At 29.1% G+C, this 19,274-nt stretch overlaps 1 protein-coding gene across 19 annotated transcripts in view; it reads left to right on the top strand.

Moving 5' to 3' along the window:
- The window catches only part of LOC123259892 (nesprin-1), a 91,088-nt gene that overhangs the window by 5,331 nt on the left and 66,483 nt on the right, over positions 1–19,274 (top strand). For 6 of the 19 annotated variants that reach the window (XM_044720674.1, XM_044720675.1, XM_044720682.1 and 3 more), the window contains exons 1-11: positions 4,192–4,267; positions 4,770–5,468; positions 13,582–13,643; positions 14,229–14,324; positions 14,820–14,903; positions 14,983–15,075; positions 15,252–15,275; positions 15,421–15,599; positions 16,212–18,986; positions 19,058–19,166; positions 19,247–19,261. In XM_044720674.1, the coding sequence (XP_044576609.1) occupies positions 4,871–5,468; positions 13,582–13,643; positions 14,229–14,324; positions 14,820–14,903; positions 14,983–15,075; positions 15,252–15,275; positions 15,421–15,599; positions 16,212–18,986; positions 19,058–19,166; positions 19,247–19,261 (4,035 nt within the window). In that variant the 5' untranslated portion in view covers positions 4,192–4,267; positions 4,770–4,870. Of the gene's footprint in view, positions 1–4,174; positions 4,268–4,769; positions 5,469–13,581; positions 13,644–14,228; positions 14,325–14,819; positions 14,904–14,982; positions 15,076–15,251; positions 15,276–15,420; positions 15,600–16,211; positions 18,987–19,057; positions 19,167–19,246; positions 19,262–19,274 lie in introns of those variants that run through there. The other 13 variants (XM_044720676.1, XM_044720686.1, XM_044720679.1 and 10 more) reach the window with 8 other exon arrangements.

The following is a 19,274-nucleotide window of genomic DNA, read 5'->3' as shown; positions in this document are numbered from 1 at the left end:
ATGCTAAATGATCTTGGCGCATATTAAATGAATGAAATGAAAAGCGGAAATTTAGATGTGTAGATTATATATAATATTATGTTTAAAATGTTAACAAATATTTATATAATTTCGCGATAAACGGTAAGTGTAAATGCCAGGTGGGTGGAAAAGGACACACCTTACGCAATCTGTAGGTTAATCCATTGCGGGAGTAAAAAATTCGCGGTGATGAGTCTACTGTAACGCAATTTAATGTTAATGTGTCATATGTGCAATGTACATACTACATATTACATACTACTCTAGTACTATATAATACTATGTAGACTGTAGACGTCTGTTTATAAATAGAGATGACGGGCACCTGCTTCCAGCCATTCACATATTTATTTCCACTGCATTACTTTTATTATCCTCTACTCCTGCATACTTATGCTTTGATCTCCGTTTATTGCGTCAATTATTACGTTAATTATTTATTCGAAATTGCGGACCATGATGTTGATTATTAAACAGATTAGTTTGATCGGTGAATTATATTGTTATATAATTGTTTGAAATTATTATAAAATAATAAAATAAAGAAACGGTACGATGTCCGATGACGATGACGGCTTGACCTCGGTTATGTTAATGCTAATTTAATGCGGTACAAATGTAAAATGTTCTTTTTTAATAGGTCAAATCAGAGATGAAAATGAAATATTTATTTTTAATGTAAATTAATAAATAACTTAGTTGTTTTTTTAGTGATTTGTTTTATTTTTAAGTTCATTTAGTTCAAGTAATTTTTAAATAAAATTATTATTATTTTTAATTTTAAATCATTCTCAATCCCTTAATTTGACGTTATCTTTAGTAAAGATTTTAATTATAACGTTTTAGCAACAATTTTTGCTAATTTTTTATGATTTTCTGTTAAATTAACAATTAAAGTTAAACAATATAATTTTACTAAAAATTACAAGAATAACTTTATGATTACATGTCAAAATTACTCTATGTAGCTCTATCAGCTATTAGCTATCCAGTTATATAGAAATCAGTGATAGTATGAAGTACATTAACATTAAAGTACAATCCAGATATCTTTGAAAAGTTCAAGTGTATATTAAGAATGAATATAGGGCATACACGAAAAAAAATTGTAGGAAAAATTACAATTGTCAGATCGTAATCCTGGTCTGGGCTGTCTGCATTATTTTTTCAGTTGCTGAAAAAAGTTTCACTGAGTAAAAAAATCTTTCTCTAACAACAATTGTCGAAAACGAATTTTAATGAGACCTCATACCGATAAAATGTTATGGTGAAGAAGTAATAATAAAAAATTTATTATTATAATTATTATTATTATTATTATTATTATTATTATTGCTGTTGTTGCTTAATTGAAAGTTTGCAGATAATAAAAATTAGTTAACAATGAAGAAAATTCATTGAGATAAAAAAAGTAATTAAATATTTCAATTGTAGGTGTTCGTGTGTATCTATATGTATTGAAGGTGCATATGAAGCGAGATAACGTGTCATAAATTGTAATCACGAAACAAATTATTAACGATAAGCGATAAATCGATAATATATCTAGTGTTTTTTTTTTTTTTTTTTTGTAAAATATAATATACATAAATATTTGTGTCGAGTTTGGGTCGCTGTGTATAATTTAGTAAAAAAAATGGCATTGAGAATATTTAGTAATTTAGAAATTAAACATGATTTCGCGCGATTAACGGTGAGTAAAAAAGCGATGACGTATTTTTATGAAGCAAAATGAGCGGGAAACCGCGATCTCAGGGCAGACATCGCACATATGTGTGAATATGAAATGTTAAGGCTACACTACGATTATATTATGGACGATAGGTATATGTATAATTCGCACATACGGAGCAAACAATTCATTTAAATTGGGCTCTTACGCAAGACGTCTGACCACGCCTTTTACTTTGATCGGGATTCGTTTTATTCATTTTGGTCTTTTCATATGTTTTTCTAGGTTGATGTGCGAATTTTAAGTTTTTATTGGGGGTTTTGTATAAAAAGCAGTTTTGTAAATAGTTAACAGTGACATATTTTTAAGCTCAGTACATTTTTAATCGAAAGTAAAATTAATTTTTTTTTTTTTATTCAAAATAATATTTTTTCATTAATTTAATAATATTTTTTTTTACTAAACACAATTAAAATTAGTAATTAAAAATGAAAATAAAAGTGCTCAAATAATAATTATTTTTTTATTGATTATTTTTAAAGTTTCTTTTTTTTGTTACAAAATTTTTCTTGTGATGATTGTCGAAATTAAAAAAAAAATAACGAATTTTACAAAGTTAAGTCTTGTGTTATACATTTATTTTATTGAAAAATTTTATTAGACTTTGTGTGGGAAATTTTTCTATCGAAGAATTTTGAATTTTTTTGATAATAAAAAATAAAAAGAAATGACGTCCCATGCTGCAGAATTTTTAGAATGACTTAATTTTATTTTTCACCAGCCATTCGAGAAATTTTTATTTTGGTCGCCACCTATTAGCAGATACTTCTGAACTATTTTTAATAATATGTCTTCATCAAAACTGCATTTAAATAAAATTTTAACAAAAAATTATAATAAATCTATCAAGAATTCTTCAATATTTAATTTAAAATAATTGCTCAAATTTTTAATTAAATTACTACTCAAAAATTTTTAACTTGCATTTTCTGATTACGATTGAGACTAAGAAAGTAACGATAGAAAAAATACATCTATCGTTTTAATTTGATGAATATTTTAGATAAGACTTGAATGAATAATTAAAGAATATTAAACATTTGAAGAATAAGAATTAATTAAGTATGAAAGATATTTTTATACATACTAGAAGAAATTTTTTTTAATTTTAAAAATCAGATTGTTTTATCAGCTTACGATAAAAATAAAGTTCTCCAACTTATGCCTTTTTATTTTTTCAAACATTATTACTAATCAATTGTATTAAAGAATGATTCAGTCAAGAGCAATAATAAAATTGATCGTGTAAATTAAAAATACGAATCATAAAATTCTTAGAAAAATATAAGACACACTATTTTAATTTACAGTAATCACTTTTTTTTTAAGCTCACTGATAAAAAACGCCTTTTTAATATTTTATTAAAAAATTCAAGTATTTAATTTTTAAAAATTAATTTAATTCACAAAATTAAAAATAAATTTATTATTTCAATTTAAATTATTAAAATAGTTTCTTAAAAAATTCACTTACAAAAAAGATATTTCAATAATTGAATTATTAAATTTTTTAAAAATAATTTTCAATCAAATAAAACCTGAAATTCATAAATAAATGTCATAACAACTTAAGTAACTTGAAAATCAAACTTTCATAATCATAATCATTAATATAATCAAAAAATAAATTATAATTAAAATGAATACTAATTTATTCATTAATTTTTTTTTCTTATCTATCGAAATAAACAAAACTAACAAGTATCCATCAGAAAAAAATTTTATCATGACAATATAATCAATTATAACTTAATCCTCACATATTTATTACTATTTGCGTTTCCTACAATCTTATTAAATCTGAGCCACGACCTCAAGATACCGACGCACACAGTTAAATCTCATTCTTATTCCTCACATTGAATTCAATTTATAAAAACGATCTTAAAAAACAACAACTTAACAATATGCCTGGCAGACTGGATCCTGGTAAAGATAAAAGATTGATCGTAGAGGAGTTTGTAGGTGTCCTTTCGCTAGGTAGTTGCGACTCCACGGAGCCGATTTAACGACTCAACACACTCCCACAACTCGGATTCGTGTTATCGTTTATCGTATACGTACAATACACTACAATCGTTTTCATTCCTGGCCTTATCTGTGTATTGGAGAACTACACCGTTTTATATCTATGCTTGGTATATGCCGGCAGACTTGCCCGTCCACGCTCAGTATCGAACCGGCGCTCGTCAGAGCTGTACATTCCATACGCGGCATTTTTAGTTTTTAATGTCTCATTTTTACATATTTTTTATCAACCTGATCCTTAATTCTAGTTTTAGTTGTTGACCTATTGTCTAGAGTCTATTTGTAATCCTTAAGTGTTGATTGCCCCATATGTTTATAGATACATACTCATAAATGAATATTTATATTTATATCTATTAATTATAAATCATAAGTGAATTTTTTATTAGTTTTTAATTATTGAAAAAATAAGAAAGAGTGTTGTTATATATTTTTTTTAAATTACTTCTATTGACTGCGACATCGCAGCTGGTATTGAACCGGCTAGTGCGTATTACTTTTATTTGTTTATTGTTATTAAAAAATTCGGAGTGAAAATATAATTTTTTAAAAATAATTAAAGTTTATATGTGAATAAATTTTTTAAATAAATTTGGAGATTTTTAATATTTTAAAAATAATTTTAATTTAAGTTTTTAATTTAGAAATTTTTTGTGGAATCAATATCAAAAATATTTTCAATAAAATAAGAAAAAAAATTTTTTTTTTTTTAAATTGACAAAATTTCTTGACACATTTTGTGACAAAATTGGAGATCAAAAAAATTTATATAAATTTAATATCAAAAATACTTAAAATAAAAAATTTTTTTCTTGTCAAAAATTGAATAAAAATTTTTTGATACATTTTATGTGACAAAATTGGAGATCAAAAAAATTTATATAAAATTAATATCAAAAACACTTAAAATAAAAAATTTTTTACAAAATTTGATTTTAGAGTAAAAATATTTTTAAATCTAAAAATATCTCCTTGTTTATTTTATCAGTAAATATATAGAGTATAGTAAAATATATAGAAATGACGTAAGCGAGGGACATTTTTTTACCTGTGACAAAAAAAGAGGATAATACACAAAAGAATAGAAAAATGTCAGAGCAGACCCCGCCCAAGGGTGAAACTCTGAAACCGACCGGTAGTCCGCGGACACCACGTGGAGGCCGGCTGAGAGACCGAGTTAACTTTTTCGAAAATATTTGGAGCCAGGGCCGCAGCGCGAGTTCGGAAGACCTTGTGGAAAGATCCGATTCTCCGGTCCAAAGGAGATCCTCATCAAGGACGAGCGACAGCTCCTTTGAGGAATCCTTCGAACGGCTGGTAGAAGAGGGGGAATTGAATGGCGCGAAAGTTGTTAAATTTGAAAAGATAACTGTGAGGAGAAGTGTGAAAGAAGTTGTTTCCTCGAGATCGGGGCTGTCGGAGGCCAGCAGGACTCCTAGCGAGGAACAGGCGCTCGATTCCGCGTACCAGAGCCATGGGTATCAAGGAAGCAAATCCAGTTCTGTGGGATCCTTTACCAAGTTTCCCTCCGAGGAAAATTTGGAAAGAGAAAGCCCTCAGGATGATGACAAGGGCCCTAGTGAGTGGTACGCGGAGTACAGGAACCAGAGCTTCCAACATGTTACGTCGAAAAGAGAGTATGTGAGAAGTCGGAGCGAATTTGATGCTCACATTGCAGAAATTAAAGGTTTGACTACTGATTTTTTAGAGGCTAATGTTTATTATATTGTGGTGGGATGAGTCAGAATTAAACGGATGCTTGATGATTATTTTTTGACATTTTTAATCTAATGAATACTAGGAAGACTGTCCTATTTCAAAACATAACTAATAGCGAGTGTTCAATTTTTATGAATTGATTTTTTTTGTATCATTGCAAATTTTATTATTTTTAGTATAAATTTTTTTAATTTTTCTTCCACCTACAAATTTTTTATTTATGTATCTTCTATTTTTTATTGATTTATTTTCTATTTGCAACCGGAATTTTTTGATAATTCTCATTTTAAAGTGACCATTTATGAAAATATCTTGATTAAAAGACAAGCTTATTGCTTAAGATGATAAATTTAGTAAATATATCTATCGACCATTGACCCTGAAGTAATTTTTTTTTACGGTATTTCATTGAATTAAAAAAATTTTTGAAAAAAGTAATTTATAAGAGTTATTTTTTATGACGATTACTCATTTATTAAAATATAAATTTTTTTTTAAAAGGCAAATTTAAAAAATCATAAATTTAATTTAATTTAAATTTAATCATCAATATTATGATATTTTAACATTTATTCAAATTTTTAGTTATATGAGCAATTCATTATATTATTGGGTGAGAATAATATGTAGGTTTGAGAATGAAGAAAATGTTGACAAACAAATTTAATAAATGAAAAGTATTTGAGAATATTGAAAAACCAGTTAATTTATTTTTAAAAAAAATTTTTAATGTGCAGCTAATGTAAAGAAAACTTAAGGAAAATAAATCATTTTTCTTAATAACTGATATTATCTTTGGAAAGTGAATTTTTCTATAGATTTTTACACAATGAGTCCCACATTTTTATCATTGATTTAAAGATATAATTGTTTGTTTTCGAACTTACTGTATTTATCTGATATAACTTATATTTTTGTCGACAATTTTCTTCTGTAAATAAAAATCCAATTAAAATAAATTATAAGTATAGAATAAGAGAACTTTAAAATTTAAAACTTTGATAGCATAGGGTAGAAATTTTTTTTAAGTGCGTAATATAAAGTGTGAATGGGCGACGATATTTTTTCCGAGTAAAGTATTACATACATTTTTCAAAGGGACATTTCGTGACCGTACCTAATTTCCAGAGTTGTAAATTTGAAGAAAATTGTCTGTTACATTTATATTTCAAGCCGAAAGTTAATAATAAAAATTTTTATAGATCAGAATTTTCCGTAAAAAATAAAAGTCAAGATATTACGTCTCAATTCATAGGGGGAACTTATCAATGTAATCCCATGCCATATGTTATTGATGTTATTGTTATTATTTTTTGGTTCCTTTCTTTTCAATATTTTTTTTCAATTCATAGATTGGTATGTTTCTTGAATACTTCTTCGGTTTAAAAAGAGTCTAAAAAATTTAATTGTTTTTAAAATTAACTTATTATTATTATTATAAATAAAATTAAGATCAAAATTTCATAAATTTTTCCAATTATAAAACATAATTAAAACCTTTCAAGATTTTATCACTTTCCCACAATAAAAAATACTCACAATGCGGGACTATTATTCCTAAAAAATATATAATCGACGTATATTTTTTTTTGACACTTAAAATGAAATAATCTTCTTAAATGTTTTCAATTCACACAAAAAAAACATGTTTCTATTTTACAATAACTTCAATAAGAGCCCAAACATTTCTTTTTCAAACGATAAAAATTTTGTCATAAATTCACTGAATAAAAGTTAAAAGTTATCCTGACTAGCATTTAACCTTCCGGATTAGCGATAGATAAAAAAAGCATGGGAATATTTTTCAGAATGATTTCTTCAAAAGTAAATTCATTTAAACTCGACACCCACACTGCATATCATACAAAAATTTTTCATCTAACTAACAAACTCGTGATTTTTTATTAAAAGTTTAAAAGTTCAAGTCCCGTGCGTTACATATCTTTCATACACTAAGTATATTAGTCATCCACCGGGTTAACTAAAGATCAATTATACATCAATCAATACGTCAAAAAACTACAGAAAGTATTTTTCTCAAATATCTCTCTGTCAAATCAAACCAGAACAGTGTGAAAAGTAATGGTAATAAGTGTATAATAAGTAACACAATCAGGAAGTTTATAAATAGATAAATTATACGTTCGCTTTACACGGTGCGAATGATAATGGCGTTAAGTAATAGAAATGAAAAGTGTCATCATCAATAACAATTAGCAATTCTAAAACAATCGAACGCCTTGCAAAATTTGTAAATTCACCGGCTGTAAGCTGTACAACAATAATTCGTCAATTTCTTACTTTTTTCCTATACCGCCTGTACTAAAATTTCATTTTTAATCAATATTTTTTTTTTATTTTAAAAAGAATATTCTTATAAATGATGATACAGATACATGATATAAGTGAAAAATATCTTGAAAATAACTTAAACAGAAATAAAATAAATTTTTGATTACAATAAAATATAAATTTCAGAAAAATTTTTATTTATACACTGAAAAAAAAAAATTAAGTTGAATCAAGAGAAAAATTCTTGAATTAAGACAAAAAATTCATGAATCTTTTTCATGAAAAATTCATGAAAATTTCTTAATTTAAAAATTTTTCTATTCAAATCAATAATGTTGAATTATTTCTTTCTTTTTCTTTTTTTTAAATTGTTTATGTGGATTCCGAGTTCTTTTATGTAGATATTGGTTCTATATATCACTTTACACTATTATATGTAACTATTCTGTATAATTGCCGAGTGGCGTTTGAATAAATAAATAAATAAATGAATAAATAAATAAATCAATGAAGTTCTTCAAAATTATTTTCTTCATTTAAATAAATTATTTTTCTTGCGAAGAATATCTAATTGAATATAAATTATAAATAAAATTTAATTGAATACAAATTACCGAAATTCTTTTGTTGCCTGTTTAAAAATGAGGTCAACATTAGATGATCAAATAAATTCGCAGTTAAGAACAATTAAATCTCTTTTAAAATGCCTAATTCTTCCACTATCATTTTTGAGCACTCCTTTGTTGTATCAGTTATCTTTTTATGACAGGAGTTACCAATTGATGTAATCAAATCTAATTTCTCTGAGAGCTTTAAAACTCAAATATTTGAATTTTTCTTAAATCCGAGGCTATTGATAGTTGAGCTTGTAAACTTGTTTATTTTAGTTTGGTTTTTTTATTATGTTAATAATTTTACTATATAGTTATTGCGTGACACTGTTATGGTACGTGTTGTATTATTGCTATCCGGCTCAAGCCTTGCCATATAAATTTAATAAATAAAAATAAAATTTTGAACGTTTTTTTTTGGATTGTATCTTATGACATTTAAAAAAAATTTTTTTAAGATATGAAAAAAAGAAAAACCAACATTTATTTTACGTTTGGTACGGTGAATTGATTTCAATTTTTAATAGCGTATATATTATGTATTTTATTACGTATATTTTAAACCTCGAAAATTTTTTGTAATTTTTTATTGATTAGTCAACTTTAACAAAAAAAATTTCAATAATTCTAGTAAGAATCCAAAAATATAATTCTTAAATATTTTAATATTTAACTTAGAATTGTTTCGCAAACAGTTAATTTAATTACTACCGACTGTAGACCATACAATAATCATTACTCTTCGTACGCAGTAAGCCGTATGTTGTTATGTGTATTAATGTATTGTCTAGTTAAATGATTAGAGCTTTGCATGTAATCCAGTCAATCCGACTCCGTCTCCACGTGGTTTTCTCCATTTATGCACTCGCTTATTCTAAGCACATGCAATGCTTGTTGTACTTTAGAGCGTTCAGCCAATTATGTACCAATTATCGAAAATTCGGATACTTTCCAATTGCCTCAAATACAATTGCCGTTTAATTTTTACTCGGAATAGAAAAAAAAATCTTTTAATAGTAATCAAAGTTTTTTACGGTTAGTTCAATTTCATTTTATCATTTGAATGAAATTGTGTAACTTAGGGTTAATGTCAAGGCCTTTTACTCTCACTAGGTCTATAAATTTAACTTGTAATAGTTATTTTTGAATGTCGAGGAAGATAATATCTATTTTTTTCTTTAATTACTCTCATAATCTAGGTTTAATTTTTAAAAACTTTTCATGAACTTTATAAAAAAAGTTTTTAAATGTTTAATAATAAAATTGCGGTTGAAATATTGAAGATATCAAAAAATGATATAATATCAAAATTTTTTCGATATTCTTTATCCAAAATTTCAATTTGAAACTTTTGAAAAATTACTTGAACATTTGTAGAATTTTTAAAATAAAAATTACGACTAAAATTTTGGAGGTACAGAAAAATCACAAGGAAGTTTTTTGTAGAAAATTTAATTTTTTACAAAAAAAATCTTCATCAATTTTATATTTCCCATTTTTTACCCAGAATTAAAATTTCAAATTTTTGATAATAAAAAAATACCCATAAATTATTTTCAAGTGACTAAAAAAAGTCTTTGAAAAAACGTCAAGAAATCAATAGAAATAATTATTAATATTAATTTATCCGATAAATATTATTATAAGTGACAATCAATGGAATATGTAGTAACGAACCCTCAAGCGTATATATTTATAAGTAATAAGCATATACATGAATAAGGGAGCGAAACATCGAGGGGTTGCGTTTCATGTGTACTCGCACTTAATTCCCCAGTTTTACGACTTCGCATCATAAAACGTAACATTCATTACCCTGTACATAATATATTGTAAGTTTATACACACATTCACACATACGCACTTAGTTTATACTCTTTTGGCAACCATAAGGAACCACATATTATTTTTTATTTTACGTTTATTCCGCAATTAAAAATAAAGGAAAAAAAATAAAAAAATAATGTCAGGGTCAAATCTTGATTCTTGATTGAATTCAATTTATTGTACACGTTATATTACTTTTTGTAACAAGATCAAGTCGTAATCAATATTCTTGATATGTCATACAATAATGTGTGTTGCAGATTAGAAATAAAGTAAAATAATTCTTGTGTGTAGTATATGTAGTAAAAAATAATATAATATTTGATCACGATCCTGATGAGATAAGGTTATTCGAGATTGGTCACGGATATGTGAATATATGTCTACATAACAGTAGTAGCTTTCGCGGTTTCGAGGTGACAATAATTGTAATTATACAATCTACAATATAAAGACGTGTAACTTGATATCGAATATTTTTATTTAACCTATTTATAAATATTATTTATCGAAAATGAAATAATAAAAAATGAAAAATAAATTATGCAATTATGGATAAAAAATATTATTTCGAGATTCCCGTCCCGTTTAATTCAATAATTTCGCCGTCAATCGCAACTCATGACCTCATCTTAGAACACAGTCTATATATGTCGGCAGTATTCATCTTATCGTAACATTACTTACTCATTATCATTATTTATTATGTTTATTCATTATAATTATTGTGAAGATGATGAAGTAATAAGTTATAAATATAAAAATGACTAAAAATAAAATGTAAATTAATATTGTTCCGTTTTGCGGTTTTATTAATTAGGGAACAGATGTTTAGTTTTCTTGTTAAAAAATAACTGCGGTAATCATTGCATTGTTGTTGTTGTTGTTGTTGCCATTGGTGAAGTAAAAAGTATCCTACTGCACGCGACTGTCCCTCTGGTAAGGGTTTAAGTTTTCAGGCGAGTTCACATTCAAGTTGACATTGTTTTATTATTTCAGTTTTTTTTTTTTTTACAGTTAGATACCTTTATTAGGGTGATAATGTGACTTGTTTTTTAAAATGAAAATTATACAGCTCCTAGAGGGTGAAAAAATTATGAAAATTTTTTTAATTTGAATAAATTTTACTTCATTTAAAAATTTTTGAGCTTGATTCAAAATTAAGAATATCTTCAAAGTAATTTTTTTTTTTATTAAAGTTAATTTTTTGTTCATCAGGGTGGAAACGATTTAGTACATTTTCACTTCTAAGAAACAAACAACATATTTGAGTCATTTAATTCCGCACTAAAAAAAAAAATAATTTTTTTATTTCAAATCAAGTTAAAAATTTATTGACTCAAGTAAAATTTATTCAACCTAATAAAATATTCTTAATAATATTAATATTGTTGATGTCAGTAAATTTTACTTGATTCAATAATAATTTACCTTGATTAAAAAGAAAATGATTCAAATTAATTTTTTTGGTTAAAAAAATTTCTTTTTTAAGTTTATTTTTTATCAGTATGGAAACGACTGAGTACATATTTACTTTAAATGAATAAACAATGTATGTGAGTTACTTAATTCCATCAAAAGTTATTCATTGGTAGCATAAAGATTTAAATCTTTATCAAAAATAACGTCACGAAAAAATTGATTAACTTTTTTCAATAAATAAATAAATAATAAATGAGTAATGTAATATTTTGACAAGTAATTTGCATGGCATTTAAATAATGAGTAAGTTGGTCGGTCGAATCAATGTTCAATTGAGGTGTTGAGTGGAGCGTGAAATAATGTCTTAATACAATATTATATTGACGATTAATGATAGTCTATGGCCCGTAACCTATTGACTATCGAGTATTAAATATTGAATATTAAGCCATTATTAAATCATCGATGGATTCCGTTGGGAACAAAATAACTTTTGCAATTGTCTAGTTTATCTTGTTCAGTGGATGCATGGACAGGGTCACGGAAGCCCGCGAAGTCACGAACCCGATCAGACTCCTATCCGTGAAAACGTCGAAATTAGCTTATGCAATATCATGTCGTGATACAGCAGTACAAGATTTTTAGACATATATCATAAAATGAAAGTCTTGGGCTATGTAGACTATCGTCTATATATACAGATAGACAGAAATGTATGTGGGCATTTCGGCTGCCAGTAGTGGAATGGCACTGCCAGGGCATTTTGCTCAGCCCTTTACCCAACTTCGGTAAAAATGATGATTCCCTCTGCCCAAAAGAAATAAAACTAAACCATACAGACAGGATGAACCCTACTTCTAGATACGCAGCTGATTGACGCACGCGATCGTTATTTTACTGTACTCCGATACCTAGGAGCGTTTGCACCTGCTTTTCATTTCTTCGCGACAATTTAAAATCTTCAATGTAAAGACCTTCGACCGACGTTCATCTTTTTTCTAATTTAATTCATTCTTTTCTTTAAATTAAATTGGTATTAATGAACAATTTTAAATTATATTTAATTTTAAACTAAAGTAAAAATCATGAATAATTTATAATATGTTTAAAATAAGAATAAATTGATTAACAAAAAAAATTATTTTGTTTTTTAGAAAACGTGGGAATTAAATTGTTGCAAATATTTTATTGATTGATATTTGTAAAAGTACATTGAACAAAAATTTATTTGATATAAGAAAAAATTTATTTAATTAAAAAAAATCATTTTGAAGAGGTTAATTTTCTTGATTTGAGAAAAAAATTTTTGATAAATTTTTTTTATTTTAATGAATTTTACTTGATTTTTTTTTCAGTGTAGAATCATCACAAAAATATTTTAAAAAGCATTTTACTCATTTTTTTACTAAAACTTTTTTTATTTTTAATAAAATTATTTTTTTTAGTAACTTTATTTTTATTTTAAACAAATTAAAAATTGTATGAAAATTTTTTTCTTTTTTTATAGCTTAGTTTGCAATCAAAGTGAATTTTTTAGTTTTTTAAACTATAATTAATTTAAAAATTTCTTAGTACAGTTAAAAATTACAATGGTTGTATTTTAATATTTTACTAAATCAAAAAAAGGACAATATTTACAGTCACTCTATAGATTTTGTATGTTTCACCTGTCTTTTTCCTTCATTTTGGTTATCCTAGTCACGATATTAATCCAAATTAATGAAACTACTGTATTGTCATTGGTCTTTAATAGATGAAAAAATTTTCAAATTAATTAAACGTCTTAGTCAATAAAAGTGTCATTGAAAAATTTCTTTACACAGGCATATACAGGTCAAGTTAACAAAAATGAATTTACAATTTGAGATGAAATAAGTTATTGAAAAAAATTTTAAAGCAATTTAATAAAACAATGCAATTAATTTTCAGATGAACAAGAACGTGTCCAAAAGAAGACATTTGTTAATTGGATCAATTCCTACCTGTCAAAGGTAATCAATGTCCAAAGTTACCTTTAACAATTAGCCGCTTTTAATATATATATATTTTTTTTTAATTCCGCAAGACCCGATTTGATCGAAAGTTTTACAGCAAGCTTATAACACTCGAATGCATGTGCATCGTACAAGTATTAATATCGGAACCGGAGCTGGTTCACGACATGGTTTAACTCTTTTGCCCATGGTGGAAAATCAGTTAAACATTAAGCTGAAACTTGCAAACTATACTACGAGCATAACCGTGCCTGGCTCTCGATTCTCTTACTTCCGGATCCTTCAAAACTATATCCTACTCATCGTGACATGCATGCCATGAAAGTAGCGTGCCTCTAAATAGTCTCCTTCTCTCTCAAACTAAAACCAGAAACTCTTCTTCTTATACTTATATTTTTCTTCTTCGGTATGCTAATCTTTGTTCGGGGATAGTAATTACTACCAGGATTTTTATTTTATCCTCCTGAGCAATTAATAATACAAGATTTATTTCCTTCTAATCTCTCCAATGCCAAACGACTCGTAAACTATGCTGCGTACTTGATCAATAAATTATTAATTATTTATATTTGGACTTTGCAGCGTGTACCACCGCTTCGCGTCGACGACTTGATTGAAGACTTGAAAGACGGCACACGTTTACTTGCCTTATTAGAAGTTTTATCTGGAGAAAAATTGGTAACTTTTCTTGATTTTAAATTATTTATTGATTAATTAATAAATATTTTCATTTTTCGAGTTTACTATTGAAATATCTTTCAAAAATCTTCTTAAAAAATCAGCAAATAAATTTTTTATTTTTTCAGATTGAAAATTTAGTCAAATTTTTTTTTTCTAAAAGTCGTTTAAAACTTTTCAAATTTTTAAGAATTCAAGATAAAAATTTTTTAATTAAAATACTAGAGTAATAATTATTTTTCTGGCATTTATTTATTTTTATCTTTTAGAATGTTAACTTGATAGGAACAATTAAAAAATTTATTAATATTCAGAAGTCGGAAGAAAAAATTTCAAGTACTCTTTAATAGTTTAAAAAATTCTGAGTGATCCTTAAAATTTTTTTTTATCTTGATCCTTTGAATGGACATTTAAAACATATTTTTATAGAATACTCAAAAAAAATGAAAACAGTCAATTTTTTTGCGCCCTCACTAATTTCTATTTTTTCTTTAGCCGGTAGAAAGAGGTAGAAATTTAAAGAGACCACATTTTTTAAGTAACGCCAATACGGCTTTACAATTTTTACAAAGCAAAAAAGTAAGACAATTTTTTTTATCTTTTCATAAATTGTTTATCAAAATTTCTCATGTTTAATTATGAAATAAAATATCCACAGATAAAATTAGTGAACATTAACTCATCAGATTTAGTCGACGGTCGTCCTCCAGTCGTCCTAGGACTCATCTGGACAATAATTTTGTACTTCCAGGTAAAAATACCATCATACACAATTATAAATCTAAATATTTACTGTTATTGTATAAAATCGCACTGGAAAAATAGTAAAGTAGCTGGTAGCTGCTTTCCAGTAGCGCACAAATATCATAGCACTAATAGCGCTAGATATTTTCATTAAATTTAATAATAAAATTGTATTTAACAAAGCTACGATCTAAGGATCGCAGAAAGGTGAGTTACGTCTTTAGTAATCGCACGCTTGGTTGTTTTATAATTACACCTAAACTTTAATTGAACACAAGTTCTCAAGTTCAAAGACGAATAGAATAGTCGAGGCTTTATTTTATGTTATTAAAAGCCCTCGAATCTTTATTAGATTGAAGAGAACACGAGAGCTTTGGAGTACCTCGGGCAAACCTGGGGAAGTCAGAGTAGTCTTGAGAGCTTGGGCACTCAAAGCTCCGCGGCTAGTGAAAGGAAACGGCTCAGCAGCGAAAAATGGAAACAGGGAGCCAGGAAAACACTGCTACAATGGGTTACAAACGCTTTGCCAAAGTAATTTTAATATTTTAGTTGTTTTTTAGTCTTACCTTAATCGAATATCTTGACAGTTTTGAGTTCTTCTTTTTTCTTGAGGTCATAATAAGATTATTCTGAAATTAAATAGAGATAAAATTTTTTAAAAGTTTGTTCATTTGTTAATAATCATAAATAAGTTGAAAAAAAAAATTAATTTGATTCTAGAATAAAACTCTAGAAGCAAAGAATCATTTTTAAGAGTTTTGTCATTTTAAATGTTAATGAAAATTTTTTTAATCACGTAACATTAATTTAAAATATCATAATTTTATTAGTTGAAGAATTTTTCTGCTTGATTAAAAATAATAAAATTTTTAAAAATAATTTTCTTGGATCAAGAGTTGTTTTTTTCTTCAGAGTAGCGAAAAATTGTTGAAAGGATTAATTTTTTATTGGTTTTCAGCATTAATTATTATTTTCATTGAACAGTAACTTATTTTGAAATTTTTTTCAAATTATTTTAATGAAACTAAATAAAAAATGATTTCCTTCATGTCTTTTCGACATGAGAAAAAAAAATACTCAAAACCGTTCAGAAATCAAGCAACTTACACCAAAATTTTCCTAAAAAACACTAAAATTTTTCAGAGAGTCAGAAATTCAAGTCCGCGACTTCGGCGAAAGTTGGAGAGACGGCAACGCCTTTTTGGCTGTTATAGACGCAATAAAACGCAACCTTGTTAACATAGCTGCGATGAGAAAAGCCTCAAATCGCGCTCGTTTAGAAACAGCTTTCGAAGTAGCAGAAGTAGAGTTAGGAATCGCTAGATTGCTTGATCCTGAAGACGTCGACGTCCCACAACCTGATGAGAAGTCCATAATGACCTACGTCGCCCAATTTCTGCACAAGTACCCCGAGCCAAAATCAGCAGTCCATGATTCTTTCTCCGCGATCCAACAAGAATACGACTCGCTGCTCGCATGGTTAGTGACTCAAACTCGCGGGTTAGAACAAATGGACCGTACTCATACTTTCTCTTCAAACTACTCCGACTATTTGTCAGCCCGGTCTGATGCAGATGAGAAATCCTTCACCTATCGAAAACTGCAGAACCTGGTTGATACATCGAACATGATCACCATCACTCGCGAGTCTTGGAAACAAATCCAGGATCTGTGGAATAAGATGGAGTACTTGCTGATGAAGTGGCTTTGGTTGTTGGACTCTTCTCTTCCTGGAGAAATCGGCGAGGCTGGACGTTGGTTGGCTTTAGCAGAAGCGCTTCTTAGTTCCGACGAAGACATCCCAGAAGAAATGAACGAGCAGACTGCGGGGATAATTTCCAATAAGTTAGAAGACCACAAGAAGTTTTTCGCAGATTTACCCGAGCAGCTTGAAAAGTTCAACCGTATGAAAATTTCTTCCCTTGCTAAACAAATTCCGCAACCACAATTGGACAACATGACAATGCGATTCGATTCTTTGGGCGACCGAGCTGCAAAGCGCCGGATAAAACTCAAGTTCCTGGAGCACAAATGCTGTCTGATTGCTTTTATCTTTCTTGTAGAGACAAAACTCAAGACCTGGGGCGGTAAATACGGGAGCGAGGAAGAGGTCAGTTTAATGCTTGAACAGTACCGGAACTTTGTGTCTAGGAATAAAATCTTCCAGGAATTCCAGAAAGCTTACCTGGACATGCAACAAGTGGCTGAAGAATACAAGCGCGAATGTGGAACCGAGCGAGAAGAAAGCTTCAACATCGACAAATTCATAAGAGAGACAAATGATAAGTGGAAAAACGTATCAATGGATCTCCGCTGCGTCCAAAGCATGCTTGAAGAAGTTATGGCCTATTGGCGTCGCTGGAACACCATTGCTGACGACTTTTCCGATTGGTTAACTCAGGCTGAAGTGGCAATCACTTTTCCTGATGAAGAAAAAATGGAGTTCTTCCAGAATATCAGCGTGTGGAAGGACAAACATCAGCAATTGTCTGATACAGTCAGTTTTCTGATTGCTACGACTACTGACGCAGTCGCTTTACATCTTCGCGACAGATACACGGAATTGACCAACAGATGGGAGAGAACTTTCGCAGAAGCTAAGCAGTATATGCACGCAGGAGATCTGCTTAGAAACCGTAAGGATTATAGGACTGGAGTTGAAACGCTGCAGAAATGGTTAAGAAATGCTGAAAGTGTTTTATCGACCTCACAATTGACCTCTACGGAGAAGATCAAGGCTTATGGGGAGCAACTACAAGTTTTGAATTCTGAGTTCGAGGGAATTGAAGAGTTGTTTAAGAGCATTAGCAAAAAGTTCCAGACTTTGATTCAGGATTTGCCGAGGGATGAAGTTGATAAGATGATGAACACTTTGAAGAAAGAGAAGGAGGCTTTGGTGAAAGTTAGAGCGTTAATTCCAATGCAGTTGCATTTGTATCATCAATTGTTGGTCCAGCAAGAGTCATTGGAGGCGGGCCAGAGAGAGATAAGTGGCTGGTTGGACGAGGCTGAAGCAGTCTTGAGGAGTTTTAACTTTTCAGGAGGTAGAGACGCGGTTCTGAATCAATTGGAGCGACACAAGGCATTCTTTTCCAGGACTCTGTACTATAAATCGATGCTAGAGTCTAAGAACAAGGTCTTTTCTAGTATTGTGAAGTCGGTAGACGCACATGCGAACCCTGAAACAGCTGAGGGGGGAACTGAGTTGAGAATGCTGAATGAGAGATTCAATAGGGTTGTCCAAGCGGCACAGATGTGCGAGCAGAGATTGCAAGAAGCTGTGAGATGCTGGACCAAGTTCAAAGAGTGCGAGAGACAGATGATTGAGTGGCTGACTTCTGCGGAGAATTTGATCAGTGACAAGAGGATTGATAATCGGCAATCGGTGGACAATCATAAGAGCTTTTTTAGTAAAGTTAATGAGAGGCTGATCCAGGATTTGATCAACGCGGGCCAAGATTTGAGGAATACCTTGCCGAAGGAACAGCAAGGGAATATTGCGGAGACGGTTGATGCACTGCAACAGAGATGGAAGGATGTGATGACGTTCGCGCCTTTGCATTTGATGAGGCTGGAGTTCAGGTTGGATGAAGCGGCGTTTATACAGTATCTTAAGGAGATTGAAGCTGAGGTTAACAGCGAACAGCAGGCGTTGATCAAGAATGAGGATGTCGAGAGCATAATTCAAAGGAACAAGGAGTTCTTTGTTAATCAGGGGGTTGTTGTTAATGTGGAAAGATGCTTGCAGACTTTGAAGAAGATCAGTTATGCATACTCCCAGATGAAGCCCAGTGATTCCAGTCTTCAGGAGGCGGTCGCTCATTGTGAACAACTTTGGGAAGATTCTGCCCAGAGGGTTGAGATCATCAGGGAACAACTTAGACAGGTGCCTGAACAATGGGCTGAATATAGAAAAAGGTATGTCCTTTAGAATCTAAGTTTGATTTATGTTGGAAAAATTGTAAATTCAATTAATTTTTTACGACTAGGTATGATGAAATGGTTCGATGGATGGATCAGGTTGACAGCACTCTCAGGACAATCTTGAAGGAAGTTAACAGCCTTGAAGAGTTTGAAAAAGAAAAGTCTCTCTTTCAGGTAAGCAATTATTGTTCCAATTCTACTTAAATTTGTCAAATAGTTATTTTCTCTCATTTGTGTCATGCATTCTTGGACAGATGAAAGTTCTTACGGTAAATTAGTATA

This window comes from Cotesia glomerata, linkage group LG2 (assembly GCF_020080835.1).
Source record: "Cotesia glomerata isolate CgM1 linkage group LG2, MPM_Cglom_v2.3, whole genome shotgun sequence".
Taxonomy (NCBI): domain Eukaryota; kingdom Metazoa; phylum Arthropoda; class Insecta; order Hymenoptera; family Braconidae; genus Cotesia; species Cotesia glomerata.
This window is presented reverse-complemented; position numbering and strand designations above follow the sequence as displayed.